Source organism: Vitis vinifera, chromosome 15 (assembly GCF_030704535.1).
Source record: "Vitis vinifera cultivar Pinot Noir 40024 chromosome 15, ASM3070453v1".
In the NCBI taxonomy this organism is placed as follows: Eukaryota; Viridiplantae; Streptophyta; class Magnoliopsida; order Vitales; family Vitaceae; genus Vitis; species Vitis vinifera.
The window spans coordinates 19,913,640-19,938,020 of record NC_081819.1 but is presented as its reverse complement, the minus strand read 5'-3'; the positions used below and the strand labels follow the sequence as shown (position 1 = coordinate 19,938,020).

Here is a 24,381-nt window from a genome sequence, read left to right as displayed (position 1 = left end):
GCAATATGTAGGGTAATATGTCCTACACTAAACAGAGATGAGCAAATGGGCAGGGTAATGTGTACGGACGATGCTCTCTGGTTTTCAAACTCATGCCCAAATCCATGACTAGTCTCAATTGTTCGGAGATGAGGGCAGCTGGTCATGGGGTTGAAACTCAGTTTCAGCTTATGCAGAGATCCCACCCACCGAGCAATTTTTTTTAACAGACACAATTTCCTAAGTTTCAATCTTCATACAGCCCAAGATGGTCTTGGGATCAATGAAACGCTGGAATAGGATCTATGAGGGAGCCCAAATTAAATGAGCTTCATGAACTTCCTAGGCCCACTTCCAGTTTGACTTTGAAACTTCAAGACCTTCAAGTTTGATAAGTCATTCTACCCCCTTGGCTGCCAGTGGTCACCAACTTTTCTGATATAAATAAATTGGTGGTGTCAAGTACAGCATCTCGGTTTCCATTCCCTTAGCAAGCTGTTCCTCGCAGTTTCTTCACTCCCTCCAGTGGTCAGAGACTGAAGATTCCACGTGTTTTTGGACCATCAGAAGCTCCTCAAAATTGGGATTCTGAGCACTCATGTCAAAAGGTAATGATGTAACTGGTGAGGCACCAAAGGAGTTAGGAAATTTGGCAAATCTGACCACCCTGTGTTCGGAAAATAACAGATTGACGGACATTTGAGGTTGGTTTGAGATTGGCATACTTCATGGAAGTTTGAGACCACTAAATGTTACTGCACTGTCATTGATGCTCCTGGACATCCTGACTTCTTCAAGAACATGATCACTGGCGCCTCGCAGGCTGATTGGGCTTATCATTGATTCTTACCACTGGTGGTTTTGAAACTGGTATTTCCAAGGATGGTCAGACCCGTGAGCATGCTTTGCTTATACCTTCACCCCTGGTGTCAGGCAAATGATCTGCTGTTGCAATAAGATGGATGCAACAGGTCGGTGGTGTTCAATTGTTGTAGGTTATGCTGAACTGGAAGCCCATTGAGCTACTCCCCTTTCATTGGAAGTAGCTATGCTACCCACTGGAGTGAAAGAAACTCAACTCCGCGAGAGTAACAGCCAGAAGGTTCACCCCTAACCCATGGAAGAGGCCACTAATCAGACTCCAGAAGCACTAGAAGCCCTGATATCCAGGATTTTTATGAACATCTCCCCCTTAAGAACTGAAGGACCTTTCTGAACTTAAGCATTTTTACAAGGAGAAAAATCCCAAACCTATATGTGTTTCTCCCCAAGATCTTGCTTAGCTGCAGAGATTCAACAGTAACAGTCCTATGAAAACTCAGATTGCCCATCAAAGTTTCTCATTCTATGCTCGGACCAGATCCAAAAACTGGCTGACTATTGTACTGGTCTCCAAGGCTTCCTTGTTTTCAATGTTATTGATGGTGGAACTAGCTGCTGGGCATTCCTCCAAGTCAGGGAGATTTGAGAAGCTCCAAGAATATGCCTTCACTTATACTTTTATCATCAAGTCTTTAGACATGGTCCCTCTCCGTTGCTGTCGAAGCTTCAAGGCTCCACGAAGATCTAATTCATCCCGCATGGACGTTGCAGCAGCTATAATACAGGCTGCAGTAAGAGGCTACCTGGTCTTGTATTTGGGCTTGTGAGCAGTCCAACTAGTTTGTCACCCACGGCTGAGAACAAGTTTAATGATGAAGCACAAAGAACGCAACCTATAGCATATTGTTGAAGGCAGATTGGACGTTAGTATCCATACTTCCAGTTTGAATGCTTGGGAGTTTCTTCTGTTGCTGCCAATGGTTTTCGGATCTGACTTGCAGGGAGAATACAGTCTGCATGGTTGCTGCACTGGTTTCAATGGTGGATATTCTGGGTATGCTCAAATATACGAGGCATATGGGTATGCGCCACCTCCTCAAGACCCTAACATCGTGCCTGACATTGAAGATTCCATAGTTTTGGATGAGAAGATTCATATCCGCTGCGGCATTTCTGGTTTGACTTCTCATGTGCATGCAGTTGCTTGCAATCCATCTCATGGCACATGGCAACATGCTGATGCCGACATGGTGTTAGGATGGCATGTTCAGCTGTTATTGTGGATGAGACTCTTTATGTGTTGAACCAATGGATGGAAGCGATGGGCTTGAGAAGCCTGCCTTTGTCATGAAGATGAACCTCCAATCTGTGCTGATTTAGAAGATGCAAACGCTGCCTGGAATGTCCCATTGCGGGCATGTATGCACAAAGTGCCAGTTGATACATTGAAACGCGGCTCTCAATGGCCAGAGCTATGGCCTGCAAGGTTGGATAAAACTCCATTCTGGTTGACGAGTTCCCAGGTTGGGGTTTATGGCAGAGCAGCACCTTGGTATAATATTCAGCAGTCCATTTGGTACTGATTGCAGCAGAAGTTCTTCAATGCCTCCAGAAATACATAGAAATCTGGTTACAGATAATCAACGGCGCACCCTTCACACTGTTTGCCCGGATCTACTAAACTCCCCAGAGATTTGGGACACCCAGTGAGTTGGAATTCAGGTCTTTAAGGCTGAGATGTTAATGCAAGGGAAGGATGGTATGCTTCAGTTTTCCAGCTACATCAGCAGAGGATTGAGTCATTCATGCGCTCATGCTTGGGAAAAGGGCATTAGGGATATTCAGAAAACTCCGAGAGGCCTTCTTTACAGGCAGGAATGGAGTAACACTCAGTCAATGCTCAGGATACCTTAAGTTTAAGATCCCACTCCGGTATGGTTACCATGGCCTCATTGAGGCCACGTGTCACCTTCATTTTCTTCTTCTTTGATTTTAAATCCCATTTTTTTAAGTAATTTTTCTAAACCCCATTTTTAAATGATTTTCCAAATTCCAATTTCTCAAATAACCTCAACTTCCCCATCTTCCATCTTTAGAGATTTTAGGTTTTAAAAGCCACATTTTTAATCAAATGTTGATGCCATTTTTCCTTTGGGCATGCAATTTTCATCTCCCTTATTTTTTTAAACTGTTTTAAAATAAGCAAGAATCAAATTTTGTAATTCCTAGTGATGGAATTTACAAATTTGGTTCATGCAAAATAAATGGGCTTTGGTGGGGGCCCGACATATGTGACTTCATGATTGATTGATTGACTGATTGATTTGACTGTTATGCACGATTGATTCATTCTGATCATTGATATACACATGATCATTCTGTATTTGTTCACTAACCCGGATTTTGATAGCGCATTACGGCTCGCGGCCCAGGTACGCACTCCCTATGCTCATTCTGATTTTCATATGTGCAAGATTGATTCGAGTATTCATTGATTTTCTTATTGACTGCCACGTCAGCTTCATCTTATTAGTAGAGACCCGACTTTAGGGACTTAGAGGGGTGCTACGGTCTTTACCGTACCTTCCCGATAAGTAACCTGACCCCCGAACCCGATCCGGTTTTCGTAGATCACCTTTTCCAAAATAAGGAGTCACACTTAGGGTTTTCTTTCTTATTTTGTTTACCCTTTAAAAATAAAACAAAAATAAGTGGCGACTCCAAGTCATTTTCAAATAATAAATAAAAATAATTTTTTTTCAAATAAAAATCGAGCTCACCATTCGAGTGGGAAACGCATTCGAGCAATCGAAAATGCGGGGTCCACAGTTATATTTGGTTTTGAAAAAGTACTCAAAAAAAAATAAAAATAAAAAATGCTAAAAACAATGGTTTTCCTCTTAATTTCACTATGAAAAATAAGGAATAAAATCAAATATAAGTAAAATTAGTAAAAATTTTATGCATTTTAAACCTAATTAATCTTTATGTAATAAAGAAAAATAAGTTAAATGGGTTTGAAAAAACATATAAAAATAATTTATGGAATCTATTTTTTTTTTCTTTTTTTTTCTTTTTACTTTTCTTTTCTATTTTCTTTCCCTCAAATTTTTTTGAAACCAAATATAGTCTTACTTATTTGCAAAATCTCAAAATTTATTAAATTCTTTAAAAAAATTTAAGGGTTTTTTTCCACAAAATTACTAACATTATTGAAATTTCCAATAAATTTTCTTACAAGAAAGGGTGGGCTAGGCAAAATAATTACTAAAAATGGTGGTTTCTTCTAAAAATTCTTGGGGAGGACTTTAATAGGCTTAATATACCAAAATTGTCCTTTAACTAAAACTTTTAAAATTCAAAGCATTTAAAACACCTCACTTGATTTGTCAATACATTAATGGTACATGGATCTCACATTTATTGTAATTATTGATATTCGAATTTTAAATCAAAATTTTGGGTTTAACCCTTAGAATTATATATAATTTTTTATTTAAATTTACTATTTAAAAGAAAATTACTTTTAATAAATATTTTCAAAATATCATTTATTGTTTTTTTTACATTTTTTATTTTTATTCTAAATTTTAATTTTATTAAGAAAAAAAAAAGTTTTATAATTATATAATAAAAATGATTATTTTTTCATGTATATATATTATAATTTTAAATTGATAAATTATGTTTTTGTATTAAATTCAAGAAAGATAAAATGTTTAATTTTTCATTCAGATTCTCTAAAAAGAATAAGAAAATGATAGAGAATGTTTAATCATTTTTTATTTTTATAATAAAATAATTTTAAAAAATTTATATGATTTTTTTTTCCTTTGCATAGTGTTTTTTTTTATTTTAATTTTCATATAATTTTTTTTTCTCAATGCATCGAATAGATGATGTTAATATATTTGATATGTTGAATATTAATAAGGTATAAAAGGTGATCATCAAGATTATTACTTTTATTATTATAAAATACAGGTATAACAAAAATATATTATAATTACAATATAAATACATTTACATTACAATAAAACCTAATTAGAAAATCTATGAAATTTTTTATAAAAATGATAATTTTATATAATCATACCATATTTCACAACATACGAGACGCATAGTTTTATATATATATATATATACAAAAATTATTAAATAATTTAAAAATACTAAATAAATGTTGTTAATATATTGATACGATTATAAATAATATAGAAAACAAATTCAATGGTAAAATTGTCCCCTAAAAGAGTGAATCTTCGTAGTAATTATTTTTTCCAGCCTACCCTATTAAGTAATTCTCTCAAAAATAAATAAATAAGTCTTTCATTAAATATTTATTTACCATTCACATTAACTTTTTTTCCTTTTTATTCTATCTTTGTCCTTTTAATATATATTTTTAGTAATTTATTCTTATTTATTTGGGGAAGTTTTTTTTTTTTTTTTTTTTTTTAAGATTTTAATTTCAACTATAATTCACAAAATCTCATAATTTATTAAATTCTTTAAAAAAAATTAAGATTTTTTTACATAAAATTACTAAAATTATTAAAATTTTTAGTTAGTACAAACACATGGAATTCATTGGCTGCATCTCACTAAAGTTCATGCAACTCTATATGCATTGATGGATATTAAAAAAGGAAAGTCGGAACTATTGTATGAATGACGAGATATATACCATCAATTGAGGGCACAAACAAATAGAATAAAAGTGCAAAAATACAAATGAATGAGACCAAGATTGGACTTGGACCTTAAAATCAAGCCTGATCCTAGACCATCCCAATCTGAACCCAGCCTGGCCCAATCAAATCTTTCCCTTATAATTATTTGGCATCTTCATCATAATTCCGATAGCATATTGAGAAAATAAAATAAATAAATAAATAAGTGTATAATATGCAAGTAATTAAAGGCCATGTGAGAAAGAACAAAGGGTTTCCTTTTTTATTATCTTTATTCTTTTGTTTTTGGTAACCTGTCATTAATCTGTCCCTAAACTACAAATATTAACCAACCAGAAAAAGAACTAATACAAAATCCAAACAGTCCCTTGTCTCATCACACGATCGTCTACGACGGACCCCACCATAAGAAAAGAAAATGAACTCTCTCTTTATCTTGTTTTAGATGTAGATGTATTATGTGGACGTGAGGCGAGATTCATTTTGAGTGAGTCAAGCCGAGTCGATTACCCAGTGCTGTCCATCGAGTTGGACTCGGAGCTTGTTGAGTCGGGCGAAGAGGTTGACTGCTCTTCTCACCCCTTTATTGTCGACCGAAGTGAAGTAGTCGTGGCCGAAAATTACGCCGCCGGGTCGGAGGATTCTGTAGGCTCGATTAATGTCTGACCAGGCTGAGTTGAAGTCGTGACCAGCGTCCACCTCAATGAGGTCACCTAACACGCCCAACTCGCATAGTTTGTCTAGAGTTGATGCGGTTGAGAATGGAACTGGTAAGACTGAGTCCGTGGCGTTTACGTGGATGATGTTCTGCATGAACTGATAGAGAAGCATGACGTCGCCGTTGATCATGGCGATGTCCTTGAACCGATCGCGGAACCCTGGCCAGCCTCGGAAATCGTCGAGGCATATAATCTGGGTTTTGAGGCCGAGTTGACTCGCCACCTCCGCCATGTGAATCGCCGACGCGCCCAAGAACGACCCCACCTCGATTATTGTCCGGGGCTTCACTCGCCGGATTAGGTTTTCGAAAACGGCTCCGTTCGAGCCCCACCCCTTGATTCTCTTCGGCCTGAGGAGGTGGACCACGTGCGGCGGCGGAAACGAGTCGAACGGCGAAGTGCCATTGAAGACCCGGTCGAGAATCGTTTGCCGAACGAGCTTTGAGGGAACTGGGTCGCCACACCTCCTCGTGACACCAAAGTGGCCGAGGTCCGATTCTGCTAAGGCGGCGCCTGCGGTGGTGGGGATAGATGCAGTCCCGGCGGTGGGAGAGTGAACTGAGCTGGAAGACGGCGCGGATAGATAACCCAAGACGTAGGATAGCAAGAGGAGAAGGACATACGCCGTGGGTCGAGTGAGTTTCTTGGCGGTGATGATCTTTCTCTGCTGGTGGTGATGGTGGTGGAGGTGCTGCTGCTCTTCTTTCATCTTCTTCCTTTTTGGGCCTTTTTTTTCTGGAAATTCTTGATTCCTGATAGAGAGAGAGTGAGAGAGGCTTAGGGGTTAAGCTTTAGTATTGAAGATGGAGGGGTGGTTGAGAGGTTAGCACCGAACATGGTATCTGAAAACGACTTCCAGAGATTTTTATTTTTATTTTTTCTCAGACGAGAGTCTTTATGATAGAAAATTTAATCAATAATCCACATCCGTGTGCTTTGGATACACTTCTGAATGTAGAAAATTATGAGGGTTTTGAACTCAATTTTTCTGTTCAGGGAAAAGTCTAGTTTAGACGGTTGAAGTTCTTGTCAGCCTTCTTGAACTAGGTAGAAATTTCTTTTCTGACTCTCACGCTTCCGGTTGATAACCGTAGTCCAATTTAATTCACTTTTAAGATTTTGAGTAAAATTTTAACTAAATACAACTTAAAATGGGAAAGATATTTAGGTGGTGTTTATTTTTTGGCTGAATAAAAAAAACTAAAATATTTGGTTGAATATAAAAAGTTAAAATATTTGATTTTTTCTATTCAGTTAAAAGTAATCTATTGACATCATCCAATATAACTAAATCGAACCTATTGATAACAAGTTCACTTTAATTATGTTGGATGATGTCAACAGGTTACTTTTAGCTGAATAGGAAAAATTAAATATTTTGATTTTTTCTATTCAACTAAAAAACAAACATCACCTTAATCTTTGTTAGTAATTTTAAGAAATAATTCTATCATATTTGATACTTAAAAATTTTTATTTTTTAAAATATTAAAAAATTTTAAAATACTTCAAAAAATCACTGATAATAAAATTTCAAATTTACATTAAAAGATAAATATATTTAACCAATATACTACCGACATAAATGATGATTTATGATGTAAACCACACTTAAAAATATGTGTTTGGTTGGATGGAGTTAGCTTGGAGTTGTAAAATTTTAGAGGGAATAGTTTTTACTTTTTAGTTTGATAATACTAAAAATTAGGTTAGAGGTGGCCAACAATGGTAGTTGCCAGGTAGCAAGTATGATTTAACTTCCAAGTGAAGTTTTAATTTTGAAAAATGTGGCCCTTTTCACCATCACTACTTTGCAATTTTCTGTTTTGGTTTAATGGGGCGGAAGACTAGAATTTGTTATAAAGATACAGAAATTAGTGATTTTACAGATTAAGATGCTCTTGTTTCACAACTAGGCTGCATTTGATGGCAGATTTGATTGACATGCCAGGGCTCTTCAACATAACACACCTACCTTGTTCTGCTAAACTACGGATAAACAAGAGACTTTGTGTTCTCTGTTCAATGTCTCAAAACAAAGATGATTAGGAAAACACCAGTTCTACTGTAAGAGATTCCTACTATCAACAACCACATGTTTCTATGTGGGAACCCCACTCATGGGTTCAGCTCACTTTCCATCCTCTGACCCCTTCAAGTAGGGTGATTCGCCATCGCCGCCATGCCCAGCAGCTGAGCTCCCCTGACCATCACCACCAGAAGCCCCTGCTTCGGAAGTGTCTTGCTTGCCACCTCCGCGTGCATCACTGAGGCCGGCAGATGGTGGAGGGCCACCACTGCTGCCACCACCAAGAGTGGCCTCAGGATGCATGGGATGCATGCCGTTGTTGGCCCCTCCAGGTCTCATGCCCATCTGCCCTTGCATGGCTTGTTGCTGTAGCTGCTGCAGCTGCTGTGCTTGCTCCTGAAGTTGATGTGGGTTACCAAATTGTAAGGGCATCTTGGGAGGGAAAAGACCAGGTTGCTGAGCCATTGCTGCCGCCTGGGGATGCTGCATGTAGTACCCTCCCTGCTGCATTGCAGGGTGTGGGGCCATCTGCAAGGGGTGTAGCACTTCAAGTTGATGCATCTATTAACAACGAATAAATTGCATCCACAACTCACCTGGGGAGGCATTGTCGGTGGTGCCTGTGGCTGAGCATCAGCAATTGCAGCTAGATACATCAAATTCTTTTGAAGCTGAGCTTGGTACCTAAATAATGCAGAATCTCATATGTATGTCACATTAATGATAAATAGACACATCCGTCAATACACACATATATACATCATGAGAGATAAACACATAACCAGACAGCTCTGATTGTAGATCGTCTGGTATTTGTTGTTTCCTGTAAACCAATTTCAAAATAATTATCCTTCCTATTTAGCTGCTAAGCTTGATGCCAGTCACGCAAATGACAACAATAGTGGTAACCAAACACGTGTTTTTTTGACATGAATCAAACATAAGATGATTCTGACCACCTTAATATTGAATACAACCCAACTTTCAACCAGAAATGATAATATCACACTCAAGATTACTGATTTCCAAAAAGCGATATGGGCAGGTAAATACATTGGGGACCAACAGCTGAATCCATTCCCCCAATCATGGTTGTTGACAGCGGCAGCTCAGTAGCAAGCTTTATCATATGAATAAAAGAAAAGCTTTCTATGAAATAAAAAATATGGTTTGAAGCAGAACCCATGATTTTTAATCTTATTCTTTCACTAGATATGAATAGGAACTGATCTAATGCTTCCAATTTACACATTTAACTATAATTAAACATAGATATCTTCAAGACAAACAAAATTGTAGGTGTCCAACCAAGTTCCACAGTGGACCCCTCTAACACCATAAATTAGCTCTTAGGATTTTGGCATCAATTCATATAAAAATTGACTGCCAGATTGAGATCCAGTCATCAATAATCTCAAAACTAGACGTATCATACTTCACTCCATAAAGTCAATCCAAATAGTTGGGATAGGACTAGCTAGGTCTGGTTCACAGGATCTTCAGCAAAATCAATAGTGTCAATCTTACAATCTCTTATGTAAATACAAATCTTGGGCATTAGCACAAACTTATTAAACAGGCACTCAAACACACACACAAAACACACAAGCAAAAATTTTTCAATCAATGATACAGAATCAAAATTCCCAGGCATTGGCACCAACTTGTCAACAGTTTAGGGTAGGCATGCAAACTTGTGCCATCGCATGCACGCGCGTGCGCACACACACACAGAGCAAATAGTGAGGGCATCAGTCACTTACTGTGCACACTCAGCAAGCTTTCCAAGGTTTTGATTGTCCAATATTGCCAGAATCAATTTTTTATTCTCATCGAGATACTGCATGTGCATTAAAAAAGGGAATTGCATCAGATTACAGTAAGTATTTCATCCTGTGAGATATGATAATGTGAAGTGCGAAGTAAGGAAATATTAAAAATAACACAGATGATGTAAATCAATATCGACATCAAATTTGAATATAGCATGCATATGGTCATTAACACCTCTTGACAAAGCAATCCAATAGTGAGGAGACAGAAACTAAAATGGAATAGGAAAAGGAGACTCATACTACAGGATATAGTTGCATGAAATGTAAGTCATCAAAACTGATAACTTCAACTTACTAGAAAAACCAAATGCAACCAACGTCAGTTTTCATCGCAAAACAAATTAATGAGGACCCATGACTAGTATATAAACTACTGACTGTCCATAAATTAATGTCAAAGCAATTTTTTTGATAGATGGAAAAAAAATGAACACCAAAGTAGAAGTTTTTGGGGAAGTAAAAAGACTACATACTATGGGCCACTAATTGCACATAGTATCAGATACCAGGTACAGCATTATTAGTAAAAACAAGTAATAACACACAACAGATTGCCAGATTCATCAAATAATTCCAGGGAATTATTCTTCAGAGAGACATCATTTTTAAAATGATATTACCTAAGGCTTATGTACTAACCATGAAGATATGAACATAGGAGGTGGTTCCCTGATTACAATTGGCTCATCAGAAAATTGTTGGCAAGGCACCTACTTAGGGATTAACACAACATTGGACACTTACAAAAGACATCACCTCTTTTTAATTCCAAACTTCTGTAAAATATTATTATAGCTTTTATTTTTTGACTGTACAAAATATTTATTTATTTCTTTGATAGCCAAATAAACAAAATGGATAAAAAAAACCAAACAAAAATAGGGATTGCAAACACAAATACACACATTGCATACAAGTAGTACACTATATTTATTATTTACCTTTTTATTGTCCTTCAACATAAAAACACGCACACATGAACATCAAACCCATGGACAATTTAATAGTTCAAGTAGATAATTAATTGATAGACAAATGTCTATTGATTTTATTACCCTAAAAGAATTTTACAGATCCCAATACTAGACCAAAATAAAAGTCAATCAAACAGGATTACAGCATGCATGCAACAAGTCCAAGTTATTTATTCTGGAAGTAGATTCTGAAAAAGAGTATCAAAAGTATCATGCGTCAAAGTGAAGCTACTTCTTGGAATCCTGTTTTAAAGGGAAATGCATCTGACTCAAAAGAAAATTCCATATGGACATAACTTTATAGTTCATCTAATAAACACATGACAACTCCAAGGCAATTTTATTGAAAAAGACTGTATGATGGATGCACCAACTAAAAAGAGCATCAAAGGTACAGGAATATGCCACACCACCTCAGGTGCTCAACTCAAGGAGATTCTGCACAAAGAACCTCAAAAACCTCAATTCTAAGTAAGATGAATACATTGGTAGTGACATAGCTAGATATCAATAAAGCCCAAGACCTCTTGGTGACAGTTATAAGACCCAAACGTCCAAATAAAGGAGGAACAGCAAACCCAAGTGATCAACAACAATCAAGTTAGCACACAGAAAAAAAAATGTGGATACAAGAAAAAGAGAAGCTTCCAGAGGCCAACAGTCCAGCATCCAGTCATGAAGCCAGCGCAATTACCGTTCCTCCGCTGAGTGGAGTGAGATTTTATTTCTGTCACATAATGGCTTAAAGGCATTTGCTTTGGCCTACTTTAGCAATTGAGTTCCCCTTTCAGAGCAGTGCTCAGCCTTCGGCTAGTTATTATTTGTATAAATGAGAATTAGCTCTTATATACATCTTTGTGCCATTGAAGTTGCCTCTGGAACTGGTAAGTAGTTAAAAGCCTTGTTTTGCTCCCCACTGGCTTGTTTTCCAACTTTTACAGTTTAATTTATTTTCATAACATAAACAGACCTCATGATTTCTGTTCTCAATTTAGAAGTTTAGGTCTCTGGGGGATTATTTGTTAGTTCTCAGAATGCTACTGCATTATTGGAATGTGATTCTAGATCTAACCCACAATCGCACTTCTAAAATGCGTTTTCGGACCATGAAAAAAAAAAAAAAGGAAAATTCTGCATGGCCTCCCATGCAGCCTTGTCAAACCCTACATGACAGAAAACAAAGCAGATATTAATATTTTTCAACATCTAAACATATAATAAAACCATTCTAATTTAGAAGAAAGCTGTAACTTTCATCTCCCTCCCTGTAAGAAAAAAACAAGTTCCTAAATGGAGCACCAAAGTATTTGTAGGGGGATTATTCCAGAGGGTTGTCAGGAGACAAACCCACTGATTATTTTTCTAATAACTACGCAATTCATTGATGACACCCATATCTGCTAATTCCTTAGTTAGAAGATCCTCGACTTCCCTTTTCCTAATGAAAATCCTTTAATTATAATACAAAACCTCTCAATCACAAACTGTGCCCTTGCAAGATCTATCAACAACATATAAACTTCGCCTCACACATCTAGTCACAGTTTTGCATGCCTCAACACAACACAGACCCACTATTTCCAAATTCTGAAAACCTATTATCTCAATCACCCATTAGAATTCACAGACTATTATCTCTAAAACCCTCAACTTCAGTTCCAAAACCCCAACTAATATCAGCAAAAACCCAAATGAATAAAAGCAAACGAAAGGGATACGAAACCAAACCTTCTGAATCTGCTCGGTAGTGATGTTGTTGGGTGGAAAAGAAGGCATAACAGGTATCATCTGGGGGTTCTGCTGCATCTTTGCCCTTGAACTTTTCACAGAAGCCCTAACCCTAAAACCCCAAAAATTCCCAAATCCGAGAGAGAGAACGGTGTGTATCCGAGTTGGGTTGGGTAGGTAAGTGAGATTTTGAAAGGGGTTTTGGGAGAGAGATTCTTGAGATATACACCAGGTTTTTGGGATTAAGACAAAATAAACAAACAAAAAAACAACCCTAGATTTTTGTTTTGGTCCAATGCCAACTATTCACTTGTCCAATTTCAAGTCTTTTTGCTTTTTGCCTACGTCACGGTTTGGTCTGTAGTCTGCACCTCCCATTGGGCTAGGCCGGGTCGGCTCAAGGCCAACCCAATAAATCAGACATCACATTAAGTAAAACAAAAAATCGATCGTACCAATTTGATTTTCACTAATCATAAAGGTCAATTTAACTTAAGAAATTTAGAAACCAACTTTTTTCGGTTCACTCCTTGGTTTCCTTGCCTTCTAACTAATAACAATCCAACTAAACTAATATTTTAATATTTATATAATCATTTAATATTTAATTTTATATATATATATATAAGATTCTATTAAAATAATTTATTATTCTCAAATTAATTTTTAAACACACTCATAATATTTTAGGTTAAAAATTTGAATATATTTTGAACTTTAATTTGAAGCACTTATTAAGCAAATGGTTTCATCTTATTATTAGGAAATTAAAAGTGGATTTGGATCATAAAAAAGGTTTGAAGATGAAAATTTGAAGCAAATAAAGGAAAATATCTTAGTGATACCTTTTTTTATTTATTCATTTTTTTAATGGAAAATGATATGTGACTCTTTCCCGTTTCATCTATAACCATTAATCTAATAATTTTAGCATCACATTTAATTTAAAAAGTATTTAAAAAAAATAGACATTTGACAAAATATAGAAAACACCTTTTAAAATCTAAAAATTCATTTAGAATCGTTTGATAATAATTCTAGAAATTGTTTTAATATTTTTAATACTTATAATTTTTTATTATTCAAGTGTTAAAAATGTAAAAAAAAAAAAAATTAATCACTCCCAAACACACTCTTATAACGTTAGAAAATTATTTAGAACTCGTTTGATAATAATTTTAGGAAGTGTTTTTAATATTTTTAATACTTGAAAATTTTTATCATTCAAGTGTTAAAAATGTTAAAAACATTTATTAAAATTACTCACAAACACGCTTTTATAATATTCTCTAAAGAGTGATTCTCCTCAAGGTACTTTTAAATAAAATATTTTCATTAAAAACATTTTGAATAAAAACCAAAACACTTTCACTAAAAACACTTTGAATAAAAGAAATATGTCATAGTCACTCTAAGATAGCATTATTTCTTCTACACGTTAACTTATAATGTAAATTATCATATATTATTATTTTAAAAAATTTAAAATTTCATAATCATTAATTATTATATTATAATTGTTTCCATGCATTAAGGCTGTGACTTCTAATAAGAACTTGGAAATCGCGAACCTGCTTCTCACTCGTGGCTTGTGCTAATGCGACTCGGGGATGAGGGCAGACAATTGTAAGACTACTTGCTCTATGTCCCGAACTCGTTAGCTAAAAAGTAGAACTGCTTCCAATGATCACTCGACTATACCCAAAAAAATGAGGCCATCTTAACCTCATTGGATCATAAAAGGAAAATAGAATGGAAAATAATTTCAAAATTATGCCAAATAAATGTAAAATTATTAAAACTGGAATTTATTAATCAACTTAAAATTATCTGGCATCATCTTCAAAAAATAAATAGCTCACATTTTTAAATGATTTAATGTGGATCAATAATTATAGGTTTCAAACCATCCCTAGTTTTAAACTCTTTTATCGAATAAATATTTGGTTAAAAAGAATGAAATAATCCAGAAATCTAACCCTTCCCATGTTTTTTCTGAAAAAGTAATCTATTTTTGACATAAATGTTCTTTTTTATTTCAAGTATTTACATGTAGGTTTTAAAAGAAATAGTTATTTTTACAAGAAAATAATGAGGATATTTTTATTCAAATGATGTCAAAAAAGGGTGAGATGTTAAATTTCAAAAATTGGATTTTAAGAGGCCCTTTTAATCAAATAACCCTTTATCGAACCTCTATAAAGGAACTAAAATTTTGAAAATAATATATTTTTAAATGGTAATTAATTATTATGAAGATAACTTTTAAAGGTGTATACCATAGTTTTTATTTGGTAATTAATATCCTTTACATTTATATCAATAAGATCAATAAATTTCAAGGATTATAATTTTTAATTTTTCTAGTTTTAACTTGCTACATGACAAAGTTACGACTTAAGACATAGTTTTAAAGACATAATTGTAAGATATAAAAAACTCGATTACCCGTTCAAGAGGCTCTCATAACTTTAAAAACACATTTGCATAGTCAAGAGGAGCTCACACTTATATAGTGTTAAAAAAAATTTCCTTTATTTGATGTGAGATATCATAATCCCTCTCCATTATAAACACAATGCAATCACCCCTCATGCAAACACAATATCTTTATCGTATCATATGTAATGGTCCACTCCTAATTGTGTAGATATTATCCACTTTGAACCCAAATGGACCCTCACAGCTTTAAAATGCATCAACAAGATTATGAGGAGTCCATACTTATATAGTTTCAAAAACTTTTCCTCATATCCGATGTGGGATGTCACAAATACCTCCCCATGCAGACATATTTATATAGCGTCATGAACTTTTCCTCATATTTAATGTGGGATGTCACAAATACACTTCCATGCAAACACATATGTAATGGTCCACTCCTAATTGTGTAGATATTATCCACTTTGAACCCAAATGGACCCTCACGGCTTTAAAATGCATCAACAAGATTATGAGGAGTCCATACTTATATAATTTCAAAAACTTTTCCTCATATTCGATGTGGGATGTCACAAATACCCCCCCCATGCAGACATATTTATATAGCGTCATGAGCTTTTCCTCATATTTAATGTGGGATGTCATAAATACACTTCCATGCAGACACAACATCCTCGTTGTGTCCCACAAGACCAAATAGATGAACACCCCTAAAAGGCCAAACAAACCCCCACATCGAGGTGGGAGATCAGTTTTGATACCATTTGTAATGGCTCACTCCTAACTATGTAGATATTGTCCACTTTGAACCCAATAAGACTCTCACGGTTTTAAAACGCATCTATTTGGTTAAAAGAAATCTCTACATATATAGTGCTAGAAACTTTCTCCCTTATCCGATGTGGGACATCACAAACACCCCTCATACAGAGACAACGTCCTCATTGTGTTACATGGGATTGCGGGGCCAAACAAACGAATACCCCTATGGGGGCAAACAAACCCCCACATCGAGGTCGAAAATTGACTCTGATACCATTTGTAATGACCAACTCCTAACTGTGTAAATATTATCCACTTTAAACAAAAGGGGCCCTCACAGCTTTAAAACGTGTCAACAGGGTTACGAGAAGTCCATATTTATATAATGCCAAAAACTTTTCCTCCTTTCCGATATGAGATATCACATCATATGAAAACAAACTCTCACATCAAAGCGAAAATTAACTTTAATGTCATTTGTAATGACTCACTCTTAATCATGTAAATATTCTATACTTTAAACCTAAATGAGTTTTTACAACTTTAAAATACATTTATATAATTAAAAGGAACTCATATTTATATAATATTAATTTGTTTTTTCCTTATTTGATGTAGACTATCACAATTTCTTATTAAAAATCATTTTCTAATTTTAATAACATATTAGGTAAATTTAAAATAGTTTTTAATTTTTTTAGGGAAATGATTTAGTTTAAAAAAAATAAATTTGAGGTGTTTTCATTTTAGATTTTGTCAGAAAATAATAAAGAATATAGAAAATATTTTAAGAACTTTTTAATTATACATAAATATTCAATATTTTAATGAAAAACCTTTTTGAAAAAACATATTTTTTGAGAATTATTTGAAATTATTAACAACGTACTTTTATTTTTAATGAAATTATTCAATTATATTTTAAAATTTCAATTGAGTTTGAAAAAGGGTTTTATTTTTTTAAAATGTAAACTTTGTCGTATGAAGATTATGCCAAATAATTTTTAATATTTATTAGTATTATTTTGAGGAGGTGGTGGGCCAATCTTTATTTTGGCCAAAATGGGCCAGGCGGAAAGTTCACTGAGACCCAACCCAAGCAATTCCTTTTGTCAATTCGGTGGACGGATCATAAAAACGACGCCGTTTGGGAAATCTTCTCCGCTTTCCTTTGTGTCGCTCTCTGGAGACTGGAGCAGCAAAACCCTAGGACAACTGTGTCCTGAAACCAAAACTTACCGGCAGTACCTGAATATAATAGGTAAAACCTGGCTCCCGATATCTGGAAACGCTTGTTCCCCAAACGTAACCGCAGGTCCTATTCAATCCTCCCTCAAATCGGGCCTGGTCGGAGCTGCAATCCCGGAATGGATATAAACCTTTTCAAGTTTTGCTCTAGCCTCAAAGCTCTGGGGTACTTGATGATCCTCATGGTCGCTGCAATTATCGTCGTTTCGTATTACGCCGTCGTCGTCGTCACCTGGGGTCCAAAGCTGCTTGTGGGCGGCCTGGATTCGGTTCTTTCATTCGCAATAATCGTTGTGTTTCATATTCTGGTAAATTCTAATTCAATTTTGGAAGAAATGGGGAGAATTGAGACTTAATCGAATTGAGCTTTTGTGGGTTTTCCTAATTTTGGACTAGGCAATGGAAATGTTATATGAGATCTTTTCTGGTTTATTTTCCTTAGTTTTCGTGGCATCCAATCAGGAGTCGTTGAATGTTTCTTATTTGGTGTTCATTGAATAATCGTGATTAAATTCAAATTGAGTTGATGGGTAGGGGTTAAAATTCAAATATTCAATGAATTCAAAGGAGAAAATGTCAGTGAAGTTGCCCTGGTCGAGAATTATCTCATTGATAATTTTTTAATTTAAACCACACTTCGACCTATTTTTGTCTACAATGGAAAGAATTTAAATAAAAGACGGATGGGCGCTTTCATACTTATATAGACTAGGCAGACTGTGTAAAATTGACATTGCTTGTGGTCACTTCAGAGTGTTTGTTTCATTTATGCTGGAAATATCACCTTTTCTCGAATCTCCGCTACGATGGGGTCCATTTTACTAATTCATTATGGATTTAATGGAAGTATGCCACACAAGCTCTTATATGGCGGCTTGGGATTTAGAATTACCATATTTGGATACATTTGCAACCAAGGGTTTAATGCCGGCATTTCATTGATGTTCCTTTAGCAATGAGAACCAGAGTGTTGTCATTAGCCCTATGATGATTTAAATTCAATCTCAACTTCATTGAAGTAGGATCTCACTTTCGTTAGGGCTGGTTTTATTTTATAATTATATCATGACTGCTAGACAACCCAATGTTTGTATGTGAATGTTTTACTGTCTCTATTTGATCACTCTGATCAAATTCTAAAATTCTGTTCTATTTGCAGCTTATACTATTAACATGGTGCTACTTTATGGTGGTCTTTCGGGATCCTGGTTCTGTCCCTGAAAACTGGAGACCAGTGTCAGAGGAGTACAATTTGGAGGAAGGTCCTATGACATCATCAGATTGTGTAGTGCCCGAGACTTTGAATTCCACGTGGTCTTCTTCAGATGGGCAGGAGCGAAGACCAGCTGTAGGCTATTGTATTCAATGCCAAAATGGCAAGCCACCACGCTGCCATCATTGCTCTGTTTGTAAGCCAACTCCGATCTCTTTTTGACTTGCTTAAGATGTTGATCATACATTAATACTTTTCTGTTTATAAGGCTGTTAAGTGTTAAGTTGTTAGCTTAATGCTATTTAGCTTTATGCTGCATAGACTGGATTTATGTGGAAGCTTTGGTAAGTGGAGCTCTAAGTGAAGCTCTATCAGTGATATTTTAGTTTTAGATAAACTTTTTAGAGTAACTGAAAGTTGATGATACCAAAAAGAAAAACGCACAAGAAAAGAAAAAAGTGTTACTTAAGGTTGATGGACTGTTCTATTTGAATTTTGTTAATCACCACATGACTAGTCCTTGGATTTTCTCTGAAAGAAAATGTCCCTTCATTTTCTATTTTGGAAAATCTGTGCAGATCATACTAGGTAGACATTGAAATATCATAATTACTTGAGGCAGTATCGATATGAATTTTTTCATTAAGTTCTTTCTTTCTTTCTGTCATCTTTTTATAGGCCAAAGATGTGTTCTTAAGATGGATCATCATTGTGTATGGGTGGTGAACTGTGTGGGAGCATGCAACTACAAGTTCTTTCTTCTTTTCTTGGTAATACCTTCATTTTCCTTGCTGACAATTTTAGGCTATATTTGGTTTCGGGGAAAATTTGAGGTGAACTCAAGGGAAAGAAAATAAAATGGAAAAATAGATGAGAAGAAAAAGTGAAAGAAAACAAAAAATAGATTTAAAATTCAATAAATTATTTTTATATACCACTTAAACCTTATTTTACTTATTTTAACTCTTTTATATAAAGATAAATATTTTGAAATACATATGTTTTTAACTAATTTTACTTAGATTTAATTTTCTTTCATATTATTCATAGTAAAACCAACCATAAAAAATTCATTTTTCTTAATATATATATTTATTTCCTTAGTACTTCCCTAAAACCAAAAATAGCACTAATAATTGGAAAAACTGACTTTTAGTTTCAAACTGAGATGTATATCCATTTGGTACTTGGTTGAAATTGATTTTGGACTGCACTTTACTGGTACCTTACCATGGCTAGAATTTATAGTGTGTTTTCTAGCACCTAAATTCCTGATTCCTCCCTAGAGAAAGTGCATACTCTCAATATGCTGATCTATGAAAGAGTTTTCAATGCTTTTGTACCCTTTTAAATTTTGGAAACTTTTTTCCAATGTGACTCACTTGTGTCTTCTTTCTACTCTTCCATTATTAATAACAATTTTCATGATATGTTTTTTTAGCTGTATACATTTCTGGAGACAACATTGGATACTTTAGCATTGCTGCCTAGTTTCATCAATTTTTTTGGAGAAGCCAAGAATCATTCAGTCTCACCTGGAAATCTTTCTATCATTTTTTTGGCCTTTGGTAAATTATCTTGTCCACATTGATCATTTTTTATCTCTAAATGCTAGTTCTGAATTCTCATTGTTTCCATGTTTCTTACAGATTTTGTACCTTGATGCAGTTATTAATTTAGCATTTGCGCTGAGTCTCCTTTGCTTCATAGTCATGCATGTGTCTCTCCTGTCTAGCAACACCACATCAATAGAGGTAATGCTCTCAAAAATAATTACTTTTCATGCATCTTAGTCATATATGGTGTTTTCTAAGAATCAGAGGAGCAGCCAAAGGGGCACATGTTTGCATCTTAAAAGCATTACAGTGTGATCCTCCCCTTGCTTCCCGGTCAGGAAAAGACTCTCACCTCACCATCTCATTCTAAATCCACAGAAAACTATACCATGTTACTGTCAAAACATTGGTTGCAACTTGGCTCCTTGGTGTTGCTTAAAATGCTTTGGGAAACGCAGGCGTTTGTTTGAAGCAACGCCAGCTGAACCATTACTATTCAGTCAAACCATGATTTCAGCATCATAGTTGACCGAATTTTAATGGGAATGTTGATTTGACTCTTATTACCCAGGACCACAGCAACTGCCCCAATAATATAATTCAATGAGTAGATTCATAATCCTGGAAATAAGTTGCCTTCGAGAGCACAGTACCAATCTCTGCATGTTATTGATGGCTAGGGACTCGGTTGACTCTAAGTTTTAACCATCTCAAACAATATTTCAGGTTTATGAGAAGAGGAGAGCTGTCAGGTGGAAGTATGACTTAGGCCGCAAGACGAATTTTGAGCAGGTGGTTCTCACTGGATATCCTTTTTTGTTTCATACTGATGCAAGTTAGAGAGCAAATAACCTCTAGAATGACTCTTTACGGCCTATCTTGGGCATATATGATATAATCTTCAGTATTAGTTTTTGCTGCAAAATGTGGCTAAGTATAGCAGTCAATATGATTCTTTTGTTTAATCATCTCACCTTCTCTTATATTTTCTCTTTCTTATTAAAGGTCTTTGGCAAGAAAAAGGCATTGTGGTTGTTCCCATTGTACTCAGAAGATGATTTCAGCAGCATTCCTGCACTTCATGGCCTAGATTTCCCAACACGGTCAGATGTTGAGGCTTGAGAAGGTTCCTTTCCTGTTCTGGCAGACCATAGTTTTGACTATGAGGGTCTGGAAGTGTTATCCAATGTGTACAATTTAATCTGTTTTTATTCTGTTTCTTACTAGATGTATATTAAACTTCTCAGCCAGATATAATCCTTTTCTTCAGTGGATTATTGGCCAAATCTTGATTCTACAGGATTGCCTTAAGAGTAGCCAAATCTCTTAAATTGAACACATGTACACATGTATGGTTTTCTGCATTATCTTACTCAAGTGATACAAGTATTAGCTGTGATCTCAAATCTTATATCTAGTTTCTGCAACTAACTCTCTAACCAATAATTTAGCCTATTATTGCAGAAAACTTTTTATAATTAGATGTCTTCCCACACGAGGAATCGACGTGTTGCCATCGTTATCCCAAATCCAGACTGTTGAAAGGTAGTTGCTATAAAGACTATCAGATTAGGGCAAGTTCATCCATGCTATAGTATATTCAATATAAAATATGAGAGAGGCAACATTCTTGTCTTTGCTTGCCCTCTCCCTTGTCATACACTTGACTTATAAATTCTACAAATCAAAAAATAATAGTATCAAAGCTACTCAAGTTGATACCTAGCCTCATGGTTCTGCTTTTAATAGTTTTATATCACTCTTGAGTTGTCGTTCAGCTGGGTTAAGAAAAAACTGAAAGAAGATACTCAGAATCATACATCATACATGCACACAACTCATCAATGGAATCATTAAATTTACAGCATGTAGCACCATGCTTTTTCGTTTGTTTGATTGATAATAACATTCAACTGATCACATGGAAACTTCTTCAATCATACAGGGTGATGAACTGAGTCATCAAGAGAAGCAGAGAGTTGACCTGAACTGGAGTTGCAGATATCAGAGACAAAAACAGAGAAACATACAATTACAGGAGTAACAAGCATGATGAGACCAAAGGGCACCATCCACAGCTGACTGTTTGTGGGGTGATACTCAAACTCCCACCACACCAAGGTTAGTCCTCCTCCCAAGCTTATAAAGAATGACCACAGGAGAGCCACAAAAGTCTTGGCTAGCTTCTGGGTTCCCTCATAATCCACTTCTTTCTCTTCCTGATCACATGAACCCATCAACACAAACCCAAAAAACCAGTCCTCGGTCTGCCCACTCTGCCCTGAAACCCCAAAAGAAGCCATAAAACTCAGCAAAACTTCACATAAGATGTCACAGAAACATGATTACAGAGGTGACCATACCTGAGTCTTGATGAAGAAGTAGAAGAAAAAGACTAGTGGGGTTGATGAAAATGGAAGTAAATGTTGTAGATAAATGTTGGGGAAGAGAGACGGAGCGCTGGGGACAGAGACTTTGAGACGGAGTGTGGTGGGGGATATGAAGACATGAGACCAATGAGGCTACAAGGTCGTTGGATTGTGCAACTCATACAAGTAACTCTCATTCAGCTACCATCAGGCCTGCCTTTTCATCAAAGTTGTTACTAGTAAAAAATTGAATAAATACGTAGAAAATGATTACGTCTAGGGCTTTGTTGCTAGCGACTGATGGGGTTACCTGGGGCAGATTTATTTGTTTATTCTGATGGTCCATTTGACAAGTGGTTTGTTTTGTTTTGTTTTGAAGAACAGTTGGGTTCTGCTTGGGGAGAAAGAAATTCAACTTGGATTCTATATTAAAGCAGTTTGGTAATCATGTGGAACCTGAAAGTTTAGGCCCTTAATCCCATTTTTGGCCTGTTTGAAGTTTTCAAGTGGAACTTGTGTATCTTCAGGATGGCTCCTGTCTAGCCCGACCTGATGGGATAAGTTTGGGGGGGAGACATAACCAAGGTAGAGCCAATCCTAGGTCAGATTTGGATATTACACGCCTCAATCATAACTAAATTAAATATAAATTTTTTCTAGTTTTCCCTTACCCACCCCGTCCCACTTCAGATTTAGAGGGAAAATAGAACTATATTTGGGCTGGGGGTGGGGGGTGACGAAAGGGTGACCCATATCGAACATGCTCCTTCAATAAAAAAATATTTGATTGGAGACTTATTTAATATTATTAAGTTAAATCAATCTCTTGGCATACTTGATTTCTTCAATCATTTTTTTTTCTATCCCAAATCATTGATGCCCACGTTGGGATTGTTGGAATCATTTGCGTAGGTGGGGAGTTTCAGAACCTACTCGACCCAGAAGCCTGGGTCGGGCTAGTTTAGGGTCCGGCAAGCCAAGGCCCAATCAGAGAACCCAATTAGATTGGAGGTGGGCTTGGATTCTAGATCCACCTATCCCAATAATGGACCAGCCCTAGCCACTTAGTGAGACCACCAAGCCCAAATGAACTAGTTTTGGGTCGTGCCAGAGGCCCAGAATTACACTGACCTAGGTTAGCTCATCTTTCAGTGATTGAAAACTAAATCTTAACCATTTAAGAAGTACATTACCTTTCAAATATGATCAGAGTACATTCCGAGAATGATGAAATTATCTTTCAATATAATTGTTAGTTTAATGATTTCAAAGAGTTTAATCGAATTTATAGATATTGTCTATTTGGACAGACGATCGCTACTGATTTGAAAGTTAATGTTCTCATAGTGACTAATGTGATTTAGGAGTATTAGACATATTTTCAATTAGGGTTTGACTTTAATATCGTCCGATCACAATTCAAATAGGTATTGTTTGTTTTGAGTCGTCTTCATCGTAACTTTAAATGCAAGTACACATATTAAATGAGTGACCTCTTAAACAATATGAGATTAAAATTGATTAGGAGTCTGATTTGAAGTTTGTTCTTTGACTCGGAAAATCTTGTGAGTTTATAACTAAGCACATGATATTTGTATTTATTGGCCAAAAGAACATATAAAAACAAATGCTTTTAATTCTTCAAAAAATTATCATAATTGCCATATAAATATATGTTATGTGAGCACTTGTTAATCAAAGGTCATCATCAAATCGATTTGAAATTCGTTCACATCTTTATAAAAATTGATAATAAATAAATAAATAAATGAGAAAAATATTCTTAGGACTTGTTTGGAAATTGGGTCTAGTAATATATATATATATATATATATATATATATATATATATTAAGAGTAGAACATGTTTTTTCAAGCTGAAAAGTCCATTTCATGGTTCATTGAGAATCTATTCTTAGAAAATAATAGGACTCATTTTGCCATGTTATCTAATGCTTGTTTTTAATTTTATTTATTTATTTATTTTTTAATTTTTAAGTTAAAGAACAAAA

At 35.3% G+C, this 24,381-nt stretch overlaps 3 protein-coding genes across 4 annotated transcripts; 1 reads left to right on the top strand and 2 right to left on the bottom strand.

Annotated features, from left to right (window-relative positions):
* Positions 1–5,731: 5,731 nt before the first annotated feature.
* On the bottom strand, positions 5,732–7,134 carry LOC100242029 (uncharacterized). The gene has a single exon (XM_002266907.4). It carries the CDS (start codon positions 6,921–6,923, stop codon positions 5,988–5,990), a length of 936 nt encoding a protein of 311 aa, XP_002266943.1. The 5' UTR covers positions 6,924–7,134; the 3' UTR covers positions 5,732–5,987.
* A 933-nt stretch (positions 7,135–8,067) lies between these two features.
* LOC100262678 (GRF1-interacting factor 3) lies at positions 8,068–13,087 on the bottom strand. Its single transcript, XM_002263488.5, has 4 exons — positions 12,781–13,087; positions 10,007–10,083; positions 8,840–8,927; positions 8,068–8,771 (listed from the first exon to the last, which is right to left on the bottom strand). The coding sequence occupies exons 1-4, from the start codon at positions 12,856–12,858 to the stop codon at positions 8,346–8,348; spliced, it is 669 nt and encodes a 222-aa protein (XP_002263524.1). The 5' UTR covers positions 12,859–13,087; the 3' UTR covers positions 8,068–8,345.
* Positions 13,088–17,071: 3,984 nt separating this feature from the next.
* On the top strand, positions 17,072–21,400 carry LOC100257546 (probable protein S-acyltransferase 12). Of its 2 annotated transcripts, none has more exons than XM_002263585.5 (7): positions 17,072–17,540; positions 18,392–18,641; positions 19,124–19,215; positions 19,887–20,013; positions 20,114–20,199; positions 20,728–20,793; positions 21,007–21,400. In XM_002263585.5, exons 1-7 carry the CDS (start codon positions 17,352–17,354, stop codon positions 21,121–21,123), a joined length of 927 nt encoding a protein of 308 aa, XP_002263621.1. In that variant the 5' UTR covers positions 17,072–17,351; the 3' UTR covers positions 21,124–21,400. The 2 variants fall into 2 exon arrangements, with proteins under 2 accessions (XP_002263621.1, XP_019081349.1); XM_019225804.2 differs by having other exon boundaries at positions 17,087–17,540; positions 20,728–20,796.
* Positions 21,401–24,381: the final 2,981 nt, after the last annotated feature.

Bases quoted from the DNA above. Each gene is read 5' to 3' on its own strand.
- LOC100242029 (XM_002266907.4), bottom strand. From the start codon at position 6,923: ATGAAAGAAGAGCAGCAGCACCTCCACCACCATCACCACCAGCAGAGA.
- LOC100262678 (XM_002263488.5), bottom strand. From the start codon at position 12,858: ATGCAGCAGAACCCCCAGATGATACCTGTTATGCCTTCTTTTCCACCC. The intron at 10,084-12,780 runs GTTTGGTTTCGT...ATGCACATGCAG, and splicing joins CTACCGAGCAGATTCAGAAG to TATCTCGATGAGAATAAAAA. The intron at 8,928-10,006 runs GTAAGTGACTGA...TGCATTATTTAG, and splicing joins AAGCTTGCTGAGTGTGCACA to GTACCAAGCTCAGCTTCAAA.
- LOC100257546 (XM_019225804.2), top strand. From the start codon at position 17,352: ATGGATATAAACCTTTTCAAGTTTTGCTCTAGCCTCAAAGCTCTGGGG. The intron at 17,541-18,391 runs GTAAATTCTAAT...TTCTATTTGCAG, and splicing joins TCGTTGTGTTTCATATTCTG to CTTATACTATTAACATGGTG. The intron at 20,200-20,727 runs GTAATGCTCTCA...ACAATATTTCAG, and splicing joins GCAACACCACATCAATAGAG to GTTTATGAGAAGAGGAGAGC.